Below are 24,380 nucleotides of genomic sequence, written 5' to 3' on the forward strand. Positions count from 1 at the left end.
ACTACTAAGCATGTTCCCAGTATCCTGAACAAATTATACCGTTACATAGATAAGATAAGATAAGATAAGATAAGATAAGATAAGATAAGATAAGATAAGATAAGATAAGATAAGATAAGATAAGATTTTGAATTGCACATGAACACAACATTAATAATCAAATACATGATTCTTGGACTATTGCACAGTAAAAGTATATAAATACAGTGAAAATATATAATATTGCACGAGATAAGCTGCACAGATGTAAGGAATATTAGTGTATGTTAATATGAATAATGGTGTACTGCAAAAAGTAGGTTTTTGATGTTGTGATGTGGAACAACATCAACACAGTCCTGCATTGAATGATGCTGGAGTTAAACAGTCTGACAGCTGTTGGAATGAAGGACCTGTGGTAGTGTTCCCTTTTACACAGTGGATGCAGCAGTCTGCTACTGAAGGAGCTTAAGGCCCCCACTGTCTAATGCGGGGGGGTGAGATGGGTTGTCCATGATTGATGTCAGCCTGGCTAACATCCTCCTCTTGCCCACCTCCTCAATGGTGTTCAGAGGGCAGTCCAGGACAGAGCCAGCTCTCCTGACCAGTTTGTTAAGTCTGTTTCTGTCCCTCTCTGAGGTCTCACAGCCCCAGCAGACCACTGTGTAGAAGATTGCAGATGCCACCACCATGTTATAAAATGTATTTAACAGTGCTCTGCTAACATTACTAATATTGCTAACATACTGATACATAACATGATCAAAATATTCCAATAATATCATTTCAGGACTTCAGAAAACAACTTCCCTTACACAGCCAGCGAAGTGTAGTTGATCAGTTCCACAATAAATATTTAATCATTCAAACTGCATTATATCCATCATGTCAAAGGATGACCACAGTGAGTGTAGAAGACTCCATTGTGAATAAAAGGCCAGTATCAACCCCAGGTATCAGTGTCTCCATCCGAATACACAACACAAACCATATCCAGAAGATAATGTTTCACACTAATTCAATCATAGCTGCCTTCAGTCTAATGCCTTCTAGACTCTCTGAATTCCCCCATTAAACACCATTCCCTTATGACAAGTCAGTAATGGACTGCCATTGGAAGTGGTAAGATATTATCAATTACGTCTTTCTCTCTCACTTTCTTTCTAGAAGAAGATGAGCAGAAGAGGGAAGGAGGAGTAGGGGGATGGAAAACAGGGAGGGAAAGGGGGAAAGGGGAGACAGTGGACATAAAGGAAGAGGGGGGAAAGGAGCAGGGAGGAGCATGGGAATAAAGATCAAGAAAAAAAGTGGGGATGGATAAGGGATGGAATGAAATCAGACAGAAAATCAAAGCAAAGCGGAGCAGGAAACCGCCTTATTTATGTTGTTCCAGAGTCAACAGTCAGACTTACAACTGATGGCCAATAAGATGGAGAAGATACTAGAGAGAGTGAGAGTCTGTGGTGGCGGGGTCAGAAAAACACACTCAGCACCCTCTTACCAAATCTCGGTGGTCCTTATTGTGAGTTTCATACAGTAATTACTGGCAGTATCTGGGAAGCGGGAACAGGGAAAAATGGTAAAACTGCATGTGTTTGGAGGAATCAGCCACATTTGGGTTGATGTGATCGAAGGTTTTATGTCTCCTTGTGGCGTATGAGACATTTTAGTAAAATAGTCAAAATACAGTGGATAGTTGACAATGGTTAAAGTCCCCAGCAGCTAGACAGGTCCCAACTGGATGCAATATCTGCAGCTTGCTGGGTCTTCCCTGTCTACTTTAGTATTAACATCAGTTGGCATATAAACTGCATCAGCAATGTTGCATGTAAACTCTCCTGGTAGATAAGAGGGTCTGCCATTGAAAATCAGGTACTCCACCAAAGATAAGATTTTATTGATTTCGTAGGGGAAATTCACTGTTACAGCAGCAGCACAACAAAAGGTACATGAATGTTTCTTTTTAGCTAACATATTGGCTCATCAAACTTTAGCCTAAGCTAATGTTGAAGCTATGTTCGACTTGACTTCAAATCAATTATGCATTTTATTGACAAGACATATTGTTAATGGAAAAGACAGTTGGTGCACTCATTCAGGGCCATAACCAATTTAATTTTAATACACTGTTAATTTGAATCGTGTGCCTCCTCTGTAAAAATCACTTTGCTGCCAGTGTCAATAAAGCTGCACAAAAAAACTATACATACCTAACCTTAGCACATGCATCATGGTCATGTTGTGTCAAAAAAGATCTGAAATGTATTGCTATATCATCATTTCAGAGCCCCACTTTTCATTATTTCAGAGGGGAGTGCGACGACCCAGCATGGGGCACTGCAGGTGGCAGTGGTCAATGACATTTTTCAAGTTGGTCTCGTAATCCACTTTTCTGTTCAACCCATCTGAGTGTACCAAAACCACAGTTTCTATGGTTATGGTTGATTTATCTGATTGTCTGTGATTTGGTGTTGGTTATACTGTTCATTTTGTTTGCTAATAGAAGTAATGAGCACTAGTAAGTTGTCATGATGAATTTCACTCCCGTCTGCAACTCTTGCGATCCCACTCTCTATCACGCCATCATTTATTTTTGTGTGCAACAGAAAGAAGCAGTTCAATCATCCAAAATTAAAGCAGTGAGCAGCAACTAGGGGCTTTCAGGCTTTAGAAAGCTGAGCAAAGTCCCTTCAGCCTGTTTGATTTTTTTTTAAACAAGCAGTGAGACCAATCACATGTTTGTTTCATCATCACAAAGCCTGCAGCATTCCGATAATTACTCATTTAAAGTTCTGTAATTCACCATTTTATTTTCCTGTGACTGGACAGCTGAATAGTGGAGCAGCTTTTGGCCCAAGCTGGCTTAGCTTAGTAATAAAGACAAAAAAAAGTAGCGAAATCTGAGGGAGCTACTAAACGCTGCATATGCATGTGCCACCATCTTAGAATTGACATTATTATTTTAATAATTTGAAGATATAGAGCTTATTATTAAATCTTATTGGCATGTCAAAAACAAAAAGGAATCAAACTGTTTTAAGTCTCTCACAAGTGCCCCCTCATTTCAATGTAAATACAGACCTAGAGAAACTGATATTGCCCTCCAACAGTTAACATTAAAGTCTCTCTCTCTCTCTCTCTCTCTCTCTCTCTCTCTCTCTCTCTCTCTCTCTCTCTCTCTCTCTCTCTGTCTCCCTCTCTCTCTCACACACACACACACACACACACACACACACACACACACACACACACACACACACACACACAAACACACACATACACATCTTAGATTAGATTATATGGTAAGTGATCTATCTGGATGGAGGAAAATCAGAGATATAGAGAAGGAAATGCCAATGAAGACGGCTGGAGAACTGGTCAAAAAGATTTGTATTGATTTTGATATTTACAAGCCGTGAGGGAGGGGGGAGTCCTCAGCCTTCCTGTTACCCATCACCACCATCACCACCACCATCATCATCATCATCATCATCATCATCATCATCATCATCATCATCATCATCACAACGTTAATTTCCATCATTATCACCACTATAATTTTCATTGTAAAGATTCCATCCATCCATACGGTTGAAGCATTAGCTACAAAGGTCACATCAGTACACTTTCTTCTGGACCCTGTGACCACTTTGTGGAAGCTAATGGGAATCCGAATAAAGGATAAAGTACTGTAAGTGTCTTCTTCTCATTATCAGATGGGTGGAAGTGGTGACGAGTTTAGCCATCACTGCTGAGTCCAGTCCTCTCGGTGGAGCCTCATGGAGCAAATAAATATTACAGTTATAAACAACTACCATTGTTCTTTTGTTGCTGGTGCTGCTGTTGTTATTCCTATAATTTTTATCATTGTTATTAAATTAAATTACCATTGTTATAACACAAATGGCAACAGACAGTGCTGTTGCTTTTGTCACTGTACTGAGGTCTTCATCAAGAAAAATTAATGAAATAATTCATCATGACAGATGCAATATTTTTTGGCACTTCAGGGACTCAGAAGTGAATGAATGGCAATGAAAAAGGCTGACAGTAAATGTTTGTTTGGATTTATACTCTTGAATTATTTTTTGGTCTACATTTGCAGTAGATTTTCAGGTGACAGTCCCCATGAACTATAATATATACTATATATATTTAATTAATATAATTATTATCATTGTAGCTATCATTATTATTATTATTATTATTATTATTAGTAGTAGTAGTAGTAGTAGTAGTAGTAGTAGTAGTAGTCGTAGTATTTGTATTATGTTGTGGCAGCCTGGTGTCCGTCTAACTGTAATGTGCAGAGCAAACGTAGGGTGGCAGCAAAGGGCCCAGTCGAGTCTTGTCTGGCATAGAGACAGAAGAAGAAAGCGCCGTCATTGTTTTGGTGGACTGGTTTCGCTGCAGACTCACTGAAGGCGAAGTTTCTCGATAGAGCCTTAATTTTTTTAATTACGAGGTAAGTTAAATCGACTGAAACAGGTGATGTGGACGCTGAAGCAACGCTGAGCGTTTGTGTCTTTCCCTGCAGCTTTGACTGGCCTGTCGACATACAAACACACTGAAGAGCTGCTGTTTACAAGAGGTCAAGTTAACATCAGCCAGCAGTTCACGCTCTCATTCAGTGTTTGCTTTTTTCTTTTGTTTGGTAAAATGGAATGGTTTTATTTTCTTGCTGTATTATGCTGGAAGGTGAAAAGCAGACGTAGTCCAGTCTTTGTCCGGACATGTTCTCCACAGCAGACCAGCGGTCAGCAGAGGGCGCTGTCCAGTCACTGACAGACGCTACATGCATAAGATGTCATCACCGAGTTATTCGTGTTTAGTAAAACGTAATAATTGACAAATCTGGACTGCTTTGTAAATTTAAATACAACGTTAAGTGTGTCTTGCACCAGTAGGTGTCCATGATGAGGCAGCGACTCATAATAAGCCTCTTGATGTGAACTTGAATTCGTTTGGGTTGAATAAATGTGGATGCTTCAGCTGCAGGAGTGATCCACAGTGATCCCCATGCATCAAGTCATGGCACTGGGTTTTGGTTTGTTTGGCCTGCAGTGTAGCTCACTTTCACTGTAGGTGAAGCAAGAATATGGCAGAGGGAGTCTCAACAGAGCTGCACTTGTGCTACAGTGTACAATTTGGAAGACAGCAATACTGGATAATTACACTGCCATCTCTACAACCGCACTCATTTTAGTGGACATTAATATGAACATTAACAAATTAATCAAAAAAGATAAGATGGTCTATCATGAGGTGTGTCTTTTGAGTATGCATAGATCGATTTCCTTTGAGTTCAAATTGTTAACATCCTTTCAGAATTAATCCCTTTGTATTTGTGTAAAGATTAAGGCTGGGTTATTAAATTCAGTCATCCCAAACAGAAAGCATACAGAGAAATATGTGTGTGTGTTTGTTCTAGAACAGTCATCATGACAACCAAGCGTGGACTGATAACAGATTCATTCAAGGTGGTGAAGAAAGCAAAGAGGGGGGGCAAACGAGAGAAGAGGCCCCCTCCTCCTCAGCCACAGAGAGGTGACGAGCAGCACAGTTTGGATGGTGGACGGTGGTGTTACAGCCATGTTCAGTGTTGTATTGTTCTGACATACACTCAAATGTTCATATTTTCATATATACATATATGCTATCTGATACATACATGTACTGTATGTAACCCATATGTGTTCATTTAACAGTATAAATCAGACAGTGTTTACAGTTTGGACTTGACTGAAAATTGATGGTCAGAAAATTTGTTGTAGCTTTTGTTTTGTTTTGTGTTGTTAAAAAAATGTGTTTTTGAACTTAAAAAAATAATTTATTTTCAGTTTTAAATAGAATTTTGTTTGTGTTGATTTCAGTTGAATATTACAGGAAGTAGCTGTGACCTGAATTCTCTGAATGTTTTTATTGGAGCAGAAGCTAAAAGTGAAACGGCTGAAGAGGAGGAGCTGAAGAAGCTCAGACAGTTTGATCTGGACTGGAGATTTGGGCCCTGCACAGGTAATATTCAGACACATGTACACACTGGAGAATATGTGGCTTTGGCACGAACAAGAAATAAAGTAAAGTAGTGTCATCTTAGATACTATTCACCGGTTTGAAGTTGTGTTCAGAGTGAGAATCTCTGAGTAGTCAGGTCTTTTTTTCCACAAATGTACAAAACAGCTGATTCACCAAGATTTTTGTTTGTTGTTTGTTGTTGTGTAGTTTTCATATGAAAAAGGAATAAAATTAGGACCAACTTAACAACTGCTGCACGCTAAATAGAAAAAGTATCCAAAGTGACAACCCACAGAGAATTACTGCTAATTCTGCACTTCCTCTGACTTCCTCTTCTGCTTTTTAGCCACTTTCACTGCTGCGCTTTGGTTTTGTGGCTCACAGCTTTTCTCGGTTCAGTCTTCCTGCTGTGGTTAACCTTGTTTCCAGCCTCGAGAGTCAGCTGTTAGGTACCAAACAACACAGCTAGCAACAAGAATATTGGAATTGCACTTACAGAGCAGCCATGCAGATAAATAAATGCTAATGTTTCTGTGTGTCTGCAGGATGTTTAAATGGGCAACTGTTTGCTAATACGTTCAACACGACAACTTTATACTTTGATAATATGTCAGCTGTTGTGTTTACAGCTTGTTCTGTTGGCCAAAAGACATCTGTAATTGCAGCTTTTTTGCCGTTTTGAATAAAAGCACAACCAATAGAGGCATGTTTGCCAAGATTGACAAAAATCTGAACATATTAAATTTCTGTTATATAGTGTCAAATACGTTGTCTCAGGACACTTTCCATGTAGAGCAGGTTTAGACTCTAATATACAGAGACCAACCAATACTAATATACAGAACAACAACTCCCCCATTAGTACGCAGGCTCACTTACATCCTGCCTGACTCTCGTGACTCAAAAAGATCAACTGAACTCCTATTCATTGTTTTTTAAATCTAAATTAAAAACAGATAAAGTATGTCCACGATTTTCTAGAGCATGTCCTCAAACTTATTACTCAAAGGCCGCATTTGCATTCAAGATCAGAGACACAGCAGCGCTGGAGCTGTTTTTCTGCATGACCTTTGGGTCTGCTCTTTTTGGGAAAGGTGAAGTTATGGTGGTGGTTTTAATTCACAAAACACTGACTCATTTCGTCCTATCATCTCTCTCTCCAGGCATCAGCAGGCTGCAGAGATGGGAGCGAGCAAAGCTTCATGGTCTGAACCCACCTGAGGAGATTAGAGACCTGCTGTTGCAAACACACGCCGACCCCGAGTACAACCAGAGGTAACACACACAAACGGGGCTATTTGAAAATACTGCTTTGTATTAATTACTGTGCTCAATACATTAACATCAACACAAATCAGAGGAATCACATTATAGCAGGAAAAAAACACATTCAGGTTGTCGAGCATCACTGTGTTAACTGGTGTCTCCTTTTATCCTACTTATATACAAGGCAAAGAATTCAGGTTCCCTAGTTTAGGCTGATTATGGAAACCAGATTTCTTTTCTACATGCCGTTTAACACTCAAAATCACAGAAAGCTGACAAGAACATAGTTACTTAAGTAAGTCATTTGTCGACACTGTTATGCCCTCAAGCAAGTGTGGGATTCATTTGAAAAGCCACACTGATGTAAGTTTAAGGGGATCATTGAGGTGTTTTTATGAAGAGGGGGCAGTTATCCGTGGTCAGTGTATTACCTACAGTAGAGTTGCCAGCTCTTAATGCTGCTAACTCTGCACCATGTGAACACTGCGCAGCTAAGACTGCATCATTCAACATGGAGCCTGGCTCGTCAGCTAAGAAATTGCCAGCTAACAAGCAGCTCACCAAAGCAACCTTTCTCCTTCCATGGACTTTAGCGTTAAATGTGCAACAGTAAAGCATAATGTACACGGCTGAGCACAGGGCTGCTTGACCTTTGGACTTATATTCATACAGTTTATTTACTGTCTTAGCTTTATTGTTGGGATCTCTTTGTAGTCAGGTTATTGGGTAACTGTCTGAGTCTTGTATAAAATGAACCATCCATTCTTATTACGTGGCACACAGATAACATACATATAGTCTGGCCTGGCCTTAAACATACCCACACGTGGAGAGGAAACGCAAAGGTCCTGCTCCACACACCTTCTTTGTGTTAATGTTAATGTGTTAATGTTGTGCATGTGGAACATAGGGAGGCAGAACAAAGAAAGGTACACGCATTCTTTCTGACATGCAATCATCATGCACACACTCCATTTTGTCCTTTAGTGAAACATATTTGCTTAGATTACATATTGTGTGACTAAATAGGTTAATTGGTGAGGTGAATTTAATGAAATTCTACCATTCAGTGTAAATATTGATTATTTCTGATAGGTGATGCTGTCTAACCCAGCAGTCAGTACATGTGCCACTCTACATTTTCTCACTGTAGAACTTCTGTATTCATATGTATATAAAAACAACTGTGCTGCACACTGTATTATGCCACAGATCAGCTGTTTGGCTCAGCCTTCCAGCAGTTTAAGGAAGAAACAACAATCAAAATTATTGATTAGGAGCGCAGTGATAAAATGCCGTTCACTGCGGAGACAAGAGGATATCTTAATGAGCCAGAGTATACAGGAGAGGAACTTTTGCAGATGGAGGATGTCACGTTAAAGCACTGAAAATGTTCTAAATATAATGTACACTTCAATGGATATAGGTTTTTTTTTATGTGGGCCTTCTTTTATGTGGCTACAACATGTTTTGCTGCACCCACAGCAGCACATTGCTTTGCTTCAGTGATGGTAAACTTCAAACTGACCTTGACTGTAGGTCATACATTGACTAGGATAAGTACCTCATACAATCCTTCTTCAAAAAACCTGAACCACCCCTTTAAAGAGAAGTGAGATGCAGCTGTTCGTTTGATTAGCAGCTCTGCGTGAAAATGTCCCATTCTGTGCACCATGACAACAATATGATTTCATCATTGCTCTTATAAGCAATGTTACATTACACAGTAGAATTTGTTATGACCCTGAGATTCATACCAAGTAACCAATTTCTTTCCAGTAAAACCCTCAATGTATTATTAGCGCATAATACAATTCAATTCAATTCAATATTCCTTTATTCGTCCCTCGAGGGGAAATTCCGATCTCGAGGGGAAATTCAGATCAATGAACTGCTCATTAACTCATTATTCTAACTAAAAGGAGTTACATCAAATGAGTTAAGATAAGAGAATGTGTTTGATGAAAGAGTATTTGGAATTTTTGGATGTTATATTTTAAGTTCTGTATTATGGTCATTTGTTCTTCCCCTGTAAACCTCTGTATCCATTTAAAGTAAATATGGTATTTTGCCAAAGATTATTTAACAAATGGTGGTAGTATTGTGTATGTTTTTACAGTTAAAAAAAAAGTTGTACAGTTATTACAGTAGATTTACTAGAAATCCTAATTCTGAATGATTTTAATTTGCATTTAATTTTGGCAAAGTTAATGTACTGCTGAAAAATAATTCATATTCATATTAATAAAGCTGATCTGAATTTTGTGGATCATGATTGTGTTCTTTATCTTTCAGCCTATGGAGCGAATATCCATTGTGAGGAAAATATTGTGAAAAAGAGAAAAGATTGCAGACCCCAACAAAATTCAAGTGAGCATATGTCACCGCAAACAAGGAATGTGAGAGGGATTTCCCTTCATTCTTTAAACCCCAAAAAAAGTCAAACACAAAAGAAAAAAAATTGAACAGGGATAGAAATCTAAACAGGAACCTCAAGAAGAGCGACGGAGGAGGGATGCTTCTTTCAAGGTGGAGTCTGAAGAACGACAGAACATCCCATTGTGTGTGTTGTGTTTGCTGGACTATGATGTTTCTACACGTGTAGCTTTTACTAACTTTTTTATTAAAAAAAGATTCAACCAAAACACTGTCTTGTAATGTATAATGGACAGAGGGGTAATGGACACACTGTTGACATTGTAGAAATTAAATGGTGATGGAGGCATTCACAAGAGTTTCACATCCATGTAATTTGCTCCCCTCTTATATTTCCCACATGGTCTGCACACTGACATACATTTACCTCAGGCTTTTTATAACTGACCTAATGAATACAGTCTGTCTGTTTTACTCTGAAATCTCTGAATGTGGAGAGGACACACTAGAAAAAAAATTCAGCATTCATAACATTCATGGAAGGCCTGTGTAAGATATTAGTGGTTCAAGTGATGGCAGTAAAGACATGGAACATAAGGGACCTCTTTCCAACAGTGTTAATACACAGTATATGTCTTCCTTTAATTTGTAGGTCTCTCTCTGTATACTGCACGTCCACAGAGAATGCTGTTGAAAAAGAATTGTTGTCGTAATATTTCACTACCCCTTTTGCTGGTTTAACACTGCCAATTTCACCACTGTGGGATTATTAAAAGGTTACTTTAGAAATGTTATTAATTCTAATCTTAATTCTACTCTCATTACTCTGTGGAGATAATGTTCACGTGGATTGACTTTTTAAAAACGGGTTTCACAGAAACAATTTACTAGCGTAGTTATGTTTTGATAAGACGGACACCAGGAGGGCACCAAGGCTGCCCGTTACGCTGTAAATGTATGAGCCCGCCTCCAACGTCGTTTGATTGGTCTGCGGTGTCGTCAAACACTCAAAGCTCACCGCAGATTGGTTTGTATTTCGTTCTGTTGTGCGACAGTAGACGCACTGCTCTCTGATTGATCGATAGCTCGGTGACTGGGATCATGGGCGGGTTTTTAGCAAAATCTGCACGCTGATTTGTTAATGTGTTACGTCAGCCTGATTCCTGGGCCTCTGCTTCGTTCTTAGCTCCGCTGAGTTTCTGCATTGGCAAGTTCCGCTAATCACGGTTCATTACGGGGTAGTATCGTCAAGGTAGGCAGAATCAGCCGCGGTAATACAAGAAGTAAGACAAGTTATTGAAAATAAAAGCCAAAAACCTGCTAGTTTTGGAAGAAATACCATCAGTTACCCGTTGGTTGTCCAACAGTTATTTTTGTGTTCTAAAATATAGCGAAACAATTGTGATGAAATGTACATTCAGATTCATAACGTGTATTTCATCAGGTGAACCTTTTATTTTGAAAGGTAGCAGCGGAATTTGCGTTTTCTGATTATTTCGCTTGATTTTGTTGGACTGAACGCAGGCTACAGGCTGAATATTACTGACCCCACAGACACTGCTGGAGCAAGGATAAGGAGTAGTAATACAGCACTGTCTGGATAAAATAATCGTGAACCATATTAAGAGAATCATTTGATTGAAATAAGCCTTATTTTTTTTTTTTTTAACAGACAACATTTTTACGACTCGGGAATCAGATACCGTCTCAATGGAAATAATGTCCTGATGATTTTTCACTCATGCGCGGCTGTCACAGTAACTTATAACTAAGCTAGGTAGCTTGTTGTAAAAACTACCTTTTCGAAGTAATTTTCACTGCTTTCTTTTCGTTGCTGTGAGCAATTCAGTCAAAAGCGCATGGTGCTGTCATATATTCCTTCTTTCTAAAACGGAAGGGATAGTGGACAAACGACTCAACCACACTGGTAAGCAACCTGTTCATCTCCGGAGGATTAACGTTCTAACACATCGCTAGCTGCCTAGCTAGCTAGTCACCTACACAGACATCCATGTAACTCACTGTTAGCTATCTGCTAGCTTGTTCCTCGAAGTCTTTAAGGTGTTGTGATTTTTCACCTGCCGTTTGACATATGGCTTATCAGCGTAGCGTTATGACCACTTAATTACGCAGCCATGTCAAATTAAAGGCAAACCTCATCAGTCGTGAGCAACATGCCTGTGAGCAATTTCCGTTATGTCATCCATATAACCCAGGATTAAGGCGAGGCTAGTAGTAACACCGACGAAGTATTTAACGCTATCTACATATATTACGTCAGACGTTGAGCCAATGACAGGAAGTGTCATCATGATCATTGTTGTGTAGACAGCCAATGTATTAGCATAGTTTTTGGCCCTTGTGGACAATGCAGGGGTGGTCGCTCAATATTGTACAGCACCGATTCCAAAAACGGTGTAATGCTGTGCAAATCGTAAGTAATGCCAGAATAAATCCTTTTCGACCTATAGACAGTTGGATACAGTACAAAGACAAGATATGTAATATTCAAACTGATAAACTTTATTGTTTTTTGTAACTATGCAATCATTGTGAATTTGATGCCTGCAATATCATTCAGAAAGTTGGGAGAGGGGCAACAAAAGACTGGGAATGCTCCAAAAACACCTGTTTGGAACATTTCACAGGTAAATAGGTTCACTGGTAACAGGTGATGAATCATGATTGGGTATGAAAGGGGCATCCTGGAAAGGAACAGTCGTTGATATGGAGGGATGGGGCGAGGTTCACCACTTTGTGAAAAACTGTGTGGGCAAATAGTCCAACAGTTAAACAACAATGTTTCTCGAGATGGAATAGCAAGGAATTTAGGGATTTCATCATCTACAGTCCACAATATCATCAAAAGGTTCAGAGAATGGCTGTGACCTTCAATCCCTCAGGCAGCACAGCATTAAAGCCCATGACTGTATAAAGGATATTTCTACATGGGGTTGAGAACACTTTGAAAAACTACTGTTGGTTAACACAGTTCATTGCTGCATCTACAAATGCAAGTTAAGACTCAGCTGTGCAAAGTGACAACCATATATCAACAACATCCAGAAACACTTCTGACTTCTCAGCGCCTGAGCTCAGCTGAGATGGACTGGTGCAAAGCAGAAAAGTGTGCATTGGTCTTTTGAAATTATGGACACTGTGTCCTCTGGGCTAAAGAGGAAAAGGAGTGTCCAGATTGTGGGCAGCAGAATGTTCAAAAGCCAGCATCTGTGATGGTGTGGGGGTGCGTCGGGGAAACTTGCACATCTGTGAAGGCACCATTAATGCTGAAAGGTACATACAGGTTTTGGAGCAGCACGTGCTGCCATCAGACAACATCATTTTCAGGCTGTCCCTGCTTATTCCAGCAAGACGATGCCAAGCCATCTTCTGCTTGTGTAATAACAGCGTGGCTTGGAAGTAAAAAATTGCAGGTACTGGACTGGCCTATTTTACACAGCATCTCAACATTTTTGGAATTGTGTTGTATTTTGCAGATGCAGAAATTGATTTCAGGGCAATCCTTGTTAAATATCTGTATCACAAGCCTTATTCTTACAACCTGACCGAGGACCTTTACGAATCATTGAGCATAGAGTCTTGTGATGAATTCGACATAAACAAGCTACCTTTAAGCACTAAAATGATATTTGTAGTTATTGAATCATTCCAGGCTGCTCACTTACACATGGGCTTCGTAGTGGGGGAAGGTCATGGGACTAACAGGCAAATGATTTCTTACAGTTATTATTTTCTTAAATGGGAGAAAGCTCATTTGATACACACTAAATTGACAGGTGCCACCAACCTGTTCGAACAAGTACCTCTGACTACGCAAGAGAGTGTTACATTTTGAAATCTTTGAATGGAGTCGGAGGCCATATAGCCTTTTAGAGAGGCACAGCCTTACAAACAGAGAAATGAATATTGCTCAGATCCAACTCACACCCTGTGGATAGTAATTCACGTCTCTTGGGCCTGTTTGTCTCTGTGGGTTCCAGTTTGTGTGGTTGCTTGGCTATACATTACATTTTATTCCCCAGCCAACTTTTGCTGTAACAGTGTGTAATTTTTTATTGCAGGTGCTCAGAAACCCATCTTTCAAATGTGGAAAATACTGACATACTGCCTTTTATTGAAAATCAGATTGGTCCAGTCAGTGTGCTCCATCTGTGGTCTGTTAAATAAGACTAATAAGAACGTAAGTCTGAGGAAAACAGAATTTTCATTAATATCTTTAACGTCATGAAAATAATAAAGTCTTAGAGATTTTGAATACAACAAAAAAACATTTGCAGTTTGCACCTTCAATCTAGAAAATGTTTGTCATCCTTGAAGCCACATTACCTTCCTACACTACACGACAGCTTGTATTGAACTGCTTTTCTTTGGGTTTTATAACCGCCTCTGTAGGTTAGTATAATAGGCTAGTGGTGCCTGGTTGTCATGTTTTGCACTGAAGAACATTACTGGTGATACTGATACTGCCTTGTCTTCTCTCTCCTCCTCCCTTCACAGTGATGGATAATGCTCACACTAAGACGGTGGAGGAGGTTTTGGGCTTCTTCAGTGTAAATGAGTCCACAGGTCTGAGCTGTGAGCAGCTGAAGAAGAACAGGGAGAGATGGGGGCCCAATGGTACAAATCAAAATTGTTTTCTTCTTGTTGTTGTCATTGCTGTCAAAATTTCTTCCGAACAAATTGACTATTCATTGTAGCAACACAACAGTAGACCTCTGTGCAGTGGATTTCCTCCATCTTTTGTTTATTAAATGTCTCACACTGCACTGTCCTCTCTGCTCTCAGTTGCATTTAAATACAGTACTATCATTGTCAGGTCACAGGACATTTTAGTATTAGCTGTCTCTTGTTCACAGTGAGCTTGTCAAAAATGGGTTCAAATACTCTGATGCATACAAATGGAATGGCCTCCAAAAAAGTGTTAAGTTACATTCTCTTATTTAATCTGAACTAGAGGTCGGCGGTATACAGGTTTTGTCACCGTCACTTGTGTCACATTCTGCTATGACATTATAAATGTTTTATCATATTCAAATAATGTGCTTTACTGCGGCTGTGATAACATATAGGTAGAGGGCTGTGCACATACTCACAGAACTGGAGTTACATCCATTAACTGCTATTTTCTTCGCTATAATGCCGGCTCCAGTAACATGTAGATGTGGAAGGTAACATTACAAGCAACACACTCCAATTTCTGTGTTGTTGGCTCCAAGAACCACCAACACAAACATCTTCATCTTCTCCCACCCTCTGAGGAAGTGGAGGCCTAGTGGATTAACTTGATGGAAATATCCCAAAATTGCTTTTTGTGTCATCTCACATAGCCATTTCTTGAAGGAAAGCCTCTTCTGCTGCATGCCTCATCAGTGTGTGTGTCTGTTGCTGCCGTATGTAAATTTGTTTGATAGACATGCCTTGTAGTACACACACTGTTGTAGTTATATAATATGGTGTTTCTGCCAAATAAATGTTACTGAGATGCCTAATCCTACCCCTTGTCTAAACTACATTGTGGGGGGTGGTTACTTCTCTCAAAACACGTGGGCCTGTACCTTATTTTCATTCCTATTTGGAACCAGTAAATACATCAATTTTATAAATATTTTTCTCTTTCTTAAGATATCTTCCCTTACATTACTAATAAAGTGAAAAGAGGTCGAGTCAGGCTTTGAGTGGAGTAGTCCTTTTATTTTTGTTAAAGCACTTTCAAATACCATCACTGAAAAACAAAACAATGACAATTTCAGGTCTTAAACAAACAAAATGCCATTTCAGGTCATGTCACCCTGAATGTTTTAAAAAGTCGTACGTACGTATTTGCCATTGCACCTGTAATTGCTTTTCTTAATTGTGGAAATGTTTACTGTGTGTTGTGATTTGTCATATTCGTCTGGGTATGTCCTAAACTTGATGTGGTTATGTTTTGTTCTCTCTGTCACTCTTGAGAGAGAGATCCTGTTCTCAAAGAGACTGTCTATTTCAATGAAGAAGTAAATAAAATAATGTATATTGCTATTAACGAAAATTATATTTACTATTATAATTAAGAAACATTCATTCAAAATATCAGATTAGAATGAATTCAGGTTTAAGGCCTCTCATATATTACATTGGTTTTGATGAAATGTCCAGTGCATGTGTATAGATGCTGAACAGTGCTGCCCAGCTGCATCATATCCATTAAACATCCTGTTTTCAGTAAAAGGTGTCCTGTATATCTGCATTATGTTGCATTATGTTCAGCTGCACAAAAACTCATATGTATTAAGTGCTTGGACAAGTAAGAATACCGGATCACTTCTCTGTATTGCAATTTCTAAAATGACCATGGGTGATGATGTTGTAATGGTGTTTCTCTTTCTCCCTCCTTTCTCCTTTCTATCTACCTTTACCTCTTTACTCACAGAATTACCAGCTGAAGAAGGTGAGCGGTTTTATTATATCCTGTTATGTCTCTCTTCTTTATTTTTCATTCTCCCGTTATTATCTCATCTAAATTACAGTCTTTCTTTCTTTCTTTCTTTCTTTCTTTCTTTCTTTCTTTCTTTCTTTCTTTCTTTCTTTCTTCTGCTGCTCATTGTGTTCCTTGGTGTCCCCATGCAGGGAAGTCACTTTGGGAGCTGGTCCTCGAACAGTTTGAGGATCTGTTGGTTCGAATCTTGCTGCTGGCTGCATGCATCTCCTTTGTAAGGAAACAGCTGTGTGCACATACATACTCACATATACAAGTAACATGAGTAAGTGAAAGTAATCATTTCTAGGACACCTGTGGGGAGTTTGTATGGACTGTATTTGTGTAAACAGATACATTACTTAAACCTGCCCACACAAATGAAAGGAGTGAACACAAATCAGCATCTTTCTCTCTGTCTTGTCTTCTGTCTTGTAGACCCTGGCTTGGTTTGAAGAAGGGGAAGGGACAATCACAGCCTTTGTTGAACCTTTCGTCATTCTCCTTATCCTCATTGCCAATGCTATTGTAGGAGTATGGCAGGTAAACAGTGTGTCTGTTGGTTTTGTGGACTGATAATCATATCGTCATATCAAAGCATTTTTTAAAAATGAATCAATTATATTAATTAGCCTTTAAATTATTGTTATGAATCCAATCAGCTACTGTCGTCCTCTATTTTCCCCACATATGTGTTGTGTGTTTTACAATTATTATACACATGCAAAATAGCCTAAAGTTCGATTTATACTCCACGCATGGAATCCTGCTGTAGATAGGTTGTGATTTGTAGTTCAGTCAGATTTATCCCATTGATAGCACCAGCACAACCACAGACAGATATATAGCACATGATCAGGCCCTATCATGCTTACATATTCCTCGCATTTACTGTGTATTGTCTTTCACAAGCTTTGAGATACAGAGCGACAGGGTGATAGTCTGCCTTGTTTAATGACTGAATATTGTATTTCTATTTATTTAACCTGTATTTAGCTACAAGTGAAGTCTCATTGAAATTAAATATTCTGATTTTCAAGAGAGTCCAGGCCAAGACAGGCAGCAGCACAAATATGGTACTATTCAGTATAGCTGCTTGGTTTATGTTGTGTGACAGAGAGCAGGGCCACAGTGAGCGGAAGGTGTGCAGTGGAAATAGTTTTGTTAGATGTGTATTATGGAGGAGAACATAATGGAGCTGTTGTCAAATTGCTCCATGCTGTATTCACATCAGTCTCTTCTACCATCAGGAACTGGTTAGATAAAACACGAGCAGCCTAAGGTGACCTCTTACAGCTCTTGTTGTCCCAGAGAATGAGGATATTAACAAAACTCATCATTAGATTATGATTCTTGGTGCCACAATTGGATTCAGGTCTCCATTCTAAACCGATTCAGACCCTGGGTGTTTTAACAAGATACTTCACTTTCGTCTGCAAAGTTAATCATAAAGTAATCAAATACAAAAGGCCCATGAACGCTTGTCTTCATTGAAGATGAAATACAGAGTAACTCCAGAAATTAGACTTTGTCCATGGCTATTCCAAGGTTCTACTTTCTGTGTTGAATCTGAGTACGACAACTGTTTGAATAGACTCTTGTAAAAATCACGTATTTCGGGAAGCTGAAGGAGGCTTACACAGCATACTCTGATAGCACACTCATGGTAGCACACCAAGGAGTTGATGTTTCTGAATTAAAGCAGGGCCTTGATTCATTTGATCTGACAGAAACTGATGTGTCAGCAGTACTCTGCACAGCCCACTCGTTTTCAAGTGAGTGATGACAACTGAACAGCTTAGAAGGAAAGCCAAAAAGTGTGTGTGTGTGTGTGTGTGTGTGTGTGTGTGTGTGTGTGTGTGTGTGTGTGTGTGTGTGTGTGTGTGTGTGTGTGTGGCCATGTGTAAATCTGTTTACAGTCTCTTTGTGGGGACTCACCTTCCTTATGGGGACAAAACACACCCCCCTGTAATGTAAATCATTACATTTTAGGTTGAAGACTGGGGTTAAGGGTAAGGTTAGGGTAAGGTTTAGTGTTAGGCATGGAGTGGTTATGGTTATGGTTAGGGTGATTCTCTAGGAATTGAATGTAAGTCTATGTAATGCCCCCAAAAAAGATGGAAACACAACGGTGTCCTCTAGGTGGAAAAATAATAATTTCTTTGGCCAATTCAGCATCGATGCTCCTAACTCCTTAGCTGAAATTCAAAAGATTCCCTAAACTGGCTGCCAGATGACTTGACTACCTGCATCTGTCTTGTCATCTTTGTTTATCGTGGTTAACTCATATTTGGGCGGAGGAGTTGGAGTCCATTCAGGCTCTCTGAATCAGCAAAATCCTTTCTGCTCCTTTATCTTATCTAGTTTCTTTAACCAGTTCTGACACACACACTATTCTCCCTACTAAATCTCCCTATGCCGCTGAGTGATACTCAGCGATTCCAAATGTGTTTTCTTATATGTGAGTAATGTTCAGCAAAAACACTGTGGCCATAATTCAACACCATAACTCAGGAACAGAAGGGGAGACTGTGACCATATTTCATATTTGGTCAGATACTGAATTGATGACACTAATCTTGGGTGTCCACCTTGAAACTGCGCTGATTGATCATCTGTGCTGCTGGGTTGAAGATGTGTGTGAAGCACCAATGTTTTATAATTTGTAGCCTCTTTCCAATGCTGTTGTTTGACCGACAAATTGCCAGGGTCAGAGCCGATCGTGACAACAGTCGGCCGTCTGTATGCATGAAGTGTGACACACTGAACAGCTGGCTCAGAAACTCTGGCTGTATGACTCCTGTCCATCATGCAGTGCATTCAGTGCAACACTCCAGGCCCCTGAGTGAACAGCTGTGGTAGTGCTGCTTTTTCTCACAATCACAGTTCACAGTTGTCTGTTTTTTGGATTTTGTGCGACACTTTAATGAAATAATCATATTTAGAGTATCCGTTGACATCCCAAGTGCTCGGCCCCCTCCTGCACACACACTACACATTCATGACTGCAATCCCAGACATGGAGACCAAGACACACACCCTGTCTGAGGCAGGGCAGGTGAACAGTTTGAGGTTCCTAGGATTTGGTTTTATTTATTTATTTTATGCATGTAGCATAACTGGCATTTCATTACACAACCTTGTGTTGAAAAATGAGACTGTAAATAAGTGAAGCTTGTCCCTTGAAACTTGTGCCTTGAATAATTAAAAGAAACTCACAGAAACTTCCTATTGTGCTGTGTCCTCCAGGAGCGTAATGCAGAGAATGCCATTGAGGCTCTGAAGGAGTATGAGCCAGAGATGGGCAAGGTGTACCGACAGGACAAGAAGAGCGTTCAGAGAGTCAGAGCTCGAGACATCGTTCCTGGAGATATTGTGGAAGTTGCTGGTAAGAAGACAAATAGCACTATCCTCATCATATGTACATGTCTTGTCAACCTCTGGTCAGCATGAGCCTGAGACAATGCATGTGAAATGTGCTGTTTTTACAATTTCACCCCTAAAATCCATTTGTAAGTGACAATACACATCGTCTGTAGGCTTAAAATCTACCTTATAGAAGTTGATTTCCTCCTTCAAGGAGTTAAGGTTATTTTGGGGGGATTCCAGTGGTAAAAGAACAGCCATAAAAACCTTCCTTTCTCTATTATCTTCTATTGTTCTATTATTGTTAATGTGCTGGTGTTCCTTTTTTCAATTATCTTGGTATTTAGAGCTGCTTCCTTATAAAGATGTAGAAAACAAAAGCCTATTTCCACAAACTGCAGACATGACATGTTATTAGCATTCATTGGGATCTGTCTTAAAGGTTTTGTATTCATTTATGTAGATAATCTCTGTGAGTTCTTCATTCAGAATATTAAAAGGCATTGAATTCATTTTCCCTAAAAAAAATCTTTACAGGCCTTTTTAAAAGTCTTACATTGCATTTACAAAAGTGTTCAATATTTCTCTTGCCTGCTGTGGACAGTAATGTTAGATAGAAAATGTTTTTGAATCCAATTCCAAAGACTTAATACACCTATAAACTAAAAGTGGGAATGCTGTGAAAGTAGATTGCGCTACAGGAGGCTGTCCAATTCTTTTTTTGGAGTTTCAGACAGCATATTCAAATTTGTAGCTCACACTGTCACTACTGCTGGCAACAGTCGCGTGGAAGCTCATCGTGTCATAATTGGCAAATTTTAATTATAGCAAAGAATGAGCATAAATTAATAAATAAGTTTTAACTGGTCAGTCTGTCTGCCCATTTTATGGTGCTTATTTGCATCCAGACTGCATTACTGTCTTTCATGATATTATCAAAAATTATTGTAACACACTGTTGGAAAGTACTGAATAAAAATAATCTAAAAATAACATTCTAGGACATTTCATCCCCTCTGGCTTTCCACGATGCTTTCATACTTTGGTTTGGCTGATTGTGAAACAGGTATTAAGTTACATTCTATGTGGTATTAAAAAGGTCCAGGGTATTAAAATGTACTTAATAAATAAATAAATTAAAATGACTTTAGCTCAGCATTTAACACAATACTCCCTCAGACCCAGTTAAACAAGGTGAAACAGATGGTGGTGAATCTCTTACAATCCAATTCCAAAAATATAAATAAATCAGAATATAATAATTTGCCAATCTTTATTGACATATACTCATTTATAAGGGTGCTTCAATCCATTAGCCACCAATTGTTATCGCCCAATATGTGTTAGAAATAGTTTAATCAGTCTCTATTAAGGCTGATCAGAAGAGGCAATCAGATAACACAAAACATGCTGAATGTTGAATGAAGATAGGGAACATGATGGTAGCGACATCAGCAGTGCAACATCATCGCCAATGAGCATCTAACTATAGGTTGTTTGCACATGACGTCATGTCACTCTTTTGTAATGGCGCGAACTGAAGATGGATGGCCAGAAGTGATTTTTTACATAGGAAGCACCATAACACACACTCAAAATGCCTCTGTTTTGCAAACTGAGAAACCAGGAGGAGCTTTTACCAAGTCTAAAATGTTATGGTTCATAAGGATAAAAAATGCAAGAAATTCCCAAAAAAACTCAGGAAAAAATGGCTTGTTAACTGTTTGCAGCCGGGAAGAGCTGAGTCAGATAATTGTGGAAATAGCGTAACATCAGCTATTGTTTTAAATATATGCTGATGGATTAAAGTAACTCGACTAACACTTGTTAAATGAGGGTTAACATTTAAAAAAAAAAACAGGGGAACATAAATAATTTACCCTGCCATGCGATTGCAATAGACTGCGATGACATTTCAATCTTGTTTCGCAACGATCAACGTCTTTAGTGGCGTTTCACCGGACCTTTGGTGGTTAACATAGCAAACAACTGTAGCGTAAACATCAGCATTTAGCACCGCAGCGCTGAATGTTTGTTGCTTGGTTTATCCATAGGACAATGAAAGCTATGTACAATAGCAAAAATGAAAGGACAGCAACGGCAACAACAGCCTATTGGATCCAGTTATCCACAGAGCAGAGAATTGTTTGTTTTTTGTCAGGACAATAAAAGCTACTTTCCCGCTCTCACACAGGCAGCACAAGCCTAACGCTGTGCACACAAGGGTGGATAGTGAACGACTTTAAAGCACAGCAGGAAATATTGTAAATGAGAGGAGGAACAAGCTGAATGCCAAACATGCAATGATGCTTGTGTTAAGAAAGAAAAGTATGCCATGTCTGCTTACGCAGTAAGCTTTTAGAGATATGAATCAGACCATCCATCTCTCTGTGCTGTGCACGTTATTGCCCATGGTGCATTAAGTACAGAAAAAAATTGAGGGCTGACTGACTTGAAACAGTATTATGGCTGTAGCCTTTTTATAATCTCTGAAGTTGGGGTAAATTGCTAAAAGCCCCATGTTTGGTTCTGATTTACATAATTTAAAGTATTTTCTTCCACAGGAAAGCTATATTTGTTAAGCTCTGTTTAGCTTGTTAAGAGCAGTTGAATAAATAAATAATGTTACAAGATAAATAGAAGGCTTCAAATAGACCCTGTGAGCTGTGATCGACCCCAGAAATCCTGGTCGGGGTACCCTTACTCAATTGAAAATAGGACAAAGACAATATATTTGTTTTACCTCATTATCTTCATTGAGTTTTATAAGTATTTGCATACTCTGAATTTGATGCCTACAACACCTTTTAAGCAAGTTGGGACAGGAGCGACAAAAGACTGGGAAAGTTGTGGGATGCTCAAAAAACACCTGTTTGGAACATTCCACAGGTAAACAGGTTCATTGGTAACAGGTGATAGACTTGGGCTTTTACTTTATTGATCCCAATTTGGGAAATTGGATGGATGAGAATAGGATGAGAATAAAAACTAAGAGGAAAAAAAAAATGTTCTCAAGAAAATATAACTAAGTGTATAAACATGGAATAACAGCAATTGTTAAAAATATAACTAGGTATAACTGAATATATAGCAATATAAAGTAAGATGTATCCCAATACATATTATATAATGTTATAATAATCTAATAAAAATACACTATAACTAAGTATATAAAAAAGTATTAACATATTAACAAGAGAGAGCGAGCAAGCAAGCAGTTTATCCCAGTAAATTACTGGGACAACCTTTCAGACACCGCCAGTGATTTCCACTATTCACACACAGCTACACTCAGGATCATTTCCCTCATGTACCTTCTAGATTTAGATTTAGAAAAGAAATGAAGTGAAAGTGCTGCATGGAGGATGGAGAGTCTTTGTTGGCAGCATTAATAGATGTCAATGGTATGTTGTTCAAAGCTCAGTGAATTGTCAAGGGTGATGCTGAGATATTTATGGCTCTCCACCATTTCAACAACTTCACCACTGATGCTGATGGGGTGTGGGTGGGGTTGGAGGCTGACCTGCGTGTGCGGGAGGAGTCGAAGACCAGTTCCTTTGTTTTGGAGAGATTTAAGTGCAAGTGATTGCCCATGCACCACTGTGTGAGATGGCAGATGGAGTCACGGTAGCTTGCTTCTATTCCTTTGTTGGATTTCTGCCAGTAGGATGCACAGGTATTAGATTGTCAGTTACAGTGGGCTCAGCAGGTGGAGTATGTTTGTTTACAACTTAGTCAGCGGTCTCTATTTTCTGCAAAGGCCTACAGTCCAAGGAGTGGATGAAAGCATTATGTTATTGTTTTACAGGGTAGCCATTGAATCATGAAATCTGAGGGAGTGTGTTTTACATTCACTATTTTACATGTCTGCTGCTGTCTACAGTATTGCGGTGAGCTTGGAAAGGACTTTGTACTTAAGCACAGGACATTTCCACTGCATGGATGTTTGGACACAGTGGAAATGTCACTGCGGCATCTTTGTTTAGTCATTCTTGGCAAACATCTTAATCTGCATGCCTGCCGCTACATCTCTGGCCTCTACTCTGGTATCATCATGGAAACCCAGTGAGAGGCTTACAAGGCCTTCATGGAAAATATTTGATTGGAAAGCATCTCAAAGCTGCAATCTCAAAAGGTTTCTTACGCCTGCGCACCAGTGACAGCCATCACCAGAAGCATGTTTCCAGATCTCATTCTCATTCTCATCTTGGGAACACCTTGAGGGAATATCTTCAAATTTGGCACATATGATGAACTAGTTAGATTTTGGTGGTTTAAGGTCAAAGGTCAAGGTCGCTGTGACAGCAACTGGTAACTTGACTAGTTGGCTGAGGCTGGTTCTATTTCTACTCTGCTTAGTACAGACAAGAATAGTTGTGTGTGAAGCGATTATTAAATCTGTTTTAAATATTGTGTTAATATTGGATATGACATTTAAGCTGAAGGTCTTTTGTGTAAACCCTTTTCATCCACTTGGAGTGTTTTTTGAGTGTAGAGTACATTTGGAGTTTAAGGTTCTTATGACTGTCAGCATTTGTATTCAGTGTTCTGACTATTTTTTGTGAGGTTGTGAAACTTGAATAGCTACTGACTTGTCAACAATGTGACCAATCAGATTAGAGGAGATGGAAAATCATTTCTGAGTGCTTCTGAGCATTTTTTCAGGTGGGGTTTTTTTCCCAGCATCTGTCGCTGCTCTTCTCTTGTCAAAGACTATACTGGAACAGATGGGACCAGATGGGACTTTTTCAACATTTAACAGCTGAAATGGTTCATTTGAACACTGTTTTTGTATTTGAGTAAACACGTGGAGGTCAGTTGTATTCAGAAATAAAATCAGTCCAGCTTGTTGTATGGAGACGCAGCTGTAGTAACAGCCTGCTCTCTCTCTCTCTCTCTCTCT

At 39.2% G+C, this 24,380-nt stretch overlaps 2 protein-coding genes across 2 annotated transcripts in view; both read left to right on the plus strand.

Annotated features, from left to right (window-relative positions):
* Positions 1-4,311: 4,311 nt before the first annotated feature.
* On the plus strand, positions 4,312-10,255 carry pold4 (DNA polymerase delta 4, accessory subunit). The gene is made up of 5 exons (XM_070980655.1): positions 4,312-4,444; positions 5,411-5,526; positions 5,911-5,994; positions 7,158-7,269; positions 9,556-10,255. The coding sequence occupies exons 2-5, from the start codon at positions 5,421-5,423 to the stop codon at positions 9,578-9,580; spliced, it is 327 nt and encodes a 108-aa protein (XP_070836756.1). The 5' UTR covers positions 4,312-4,444; positions 5,411-5,420; the 3' UTR covers positions 9,581-10,255.
* An 863-nt stretch (positions 10,256-11,118) lies between these two features.
* LOC139340129 (sarcoplasmic/endoplasmic reticulum calcium ATPase 2) overlaps positions 11,119-24,380 on the plus strand; it is a 28,966-nt gene continuing 15,704 nt past the window's right edge. The window contains exons 1-6 of the mRNA XM_070975759.1: positions 11,119-11,563; positions 14,155-14,274; positions 16,067-16,084; positions 16,264-16,346; positions 16,550-16,654; positions 19,361-19,499. Of these exons, the coding sequence (XP_070831860.1) occupies positions 14,157-14,274; positions 16,067-16,084; positions 16,264-16,346; positions 16,550-16,654; positions 19,361-19,499 (463 nt within the window). The 5' untranslated portion in view covers positions 11,119-11,563; positions 14,155-14,156. The remainder of the gene's footprint in view (positions 11,564-14,154; positions 14,275-16,066; positions 16,085-16,263; positions 16,347-16,549; positions 16,655-19,360; positions 19,500-24,380) is intronic.

The sequence above is a fragment of the Chaetodon trifascialis genome, chromosome 2 (assembly GCF_039877785.1).
Source record: "Chaetodon trifascialis isolate fChaTrf1 chromosome 2, fChaTrf1.hap1, whole genome shotgun sequence".
Lineage (NCBI taxonomy): Eukaryota > Metazoa > Chordata > Actinopteri > Chaetodontiformes > Chaetodontidae > Chaetodon > Chaetodon trifascialis.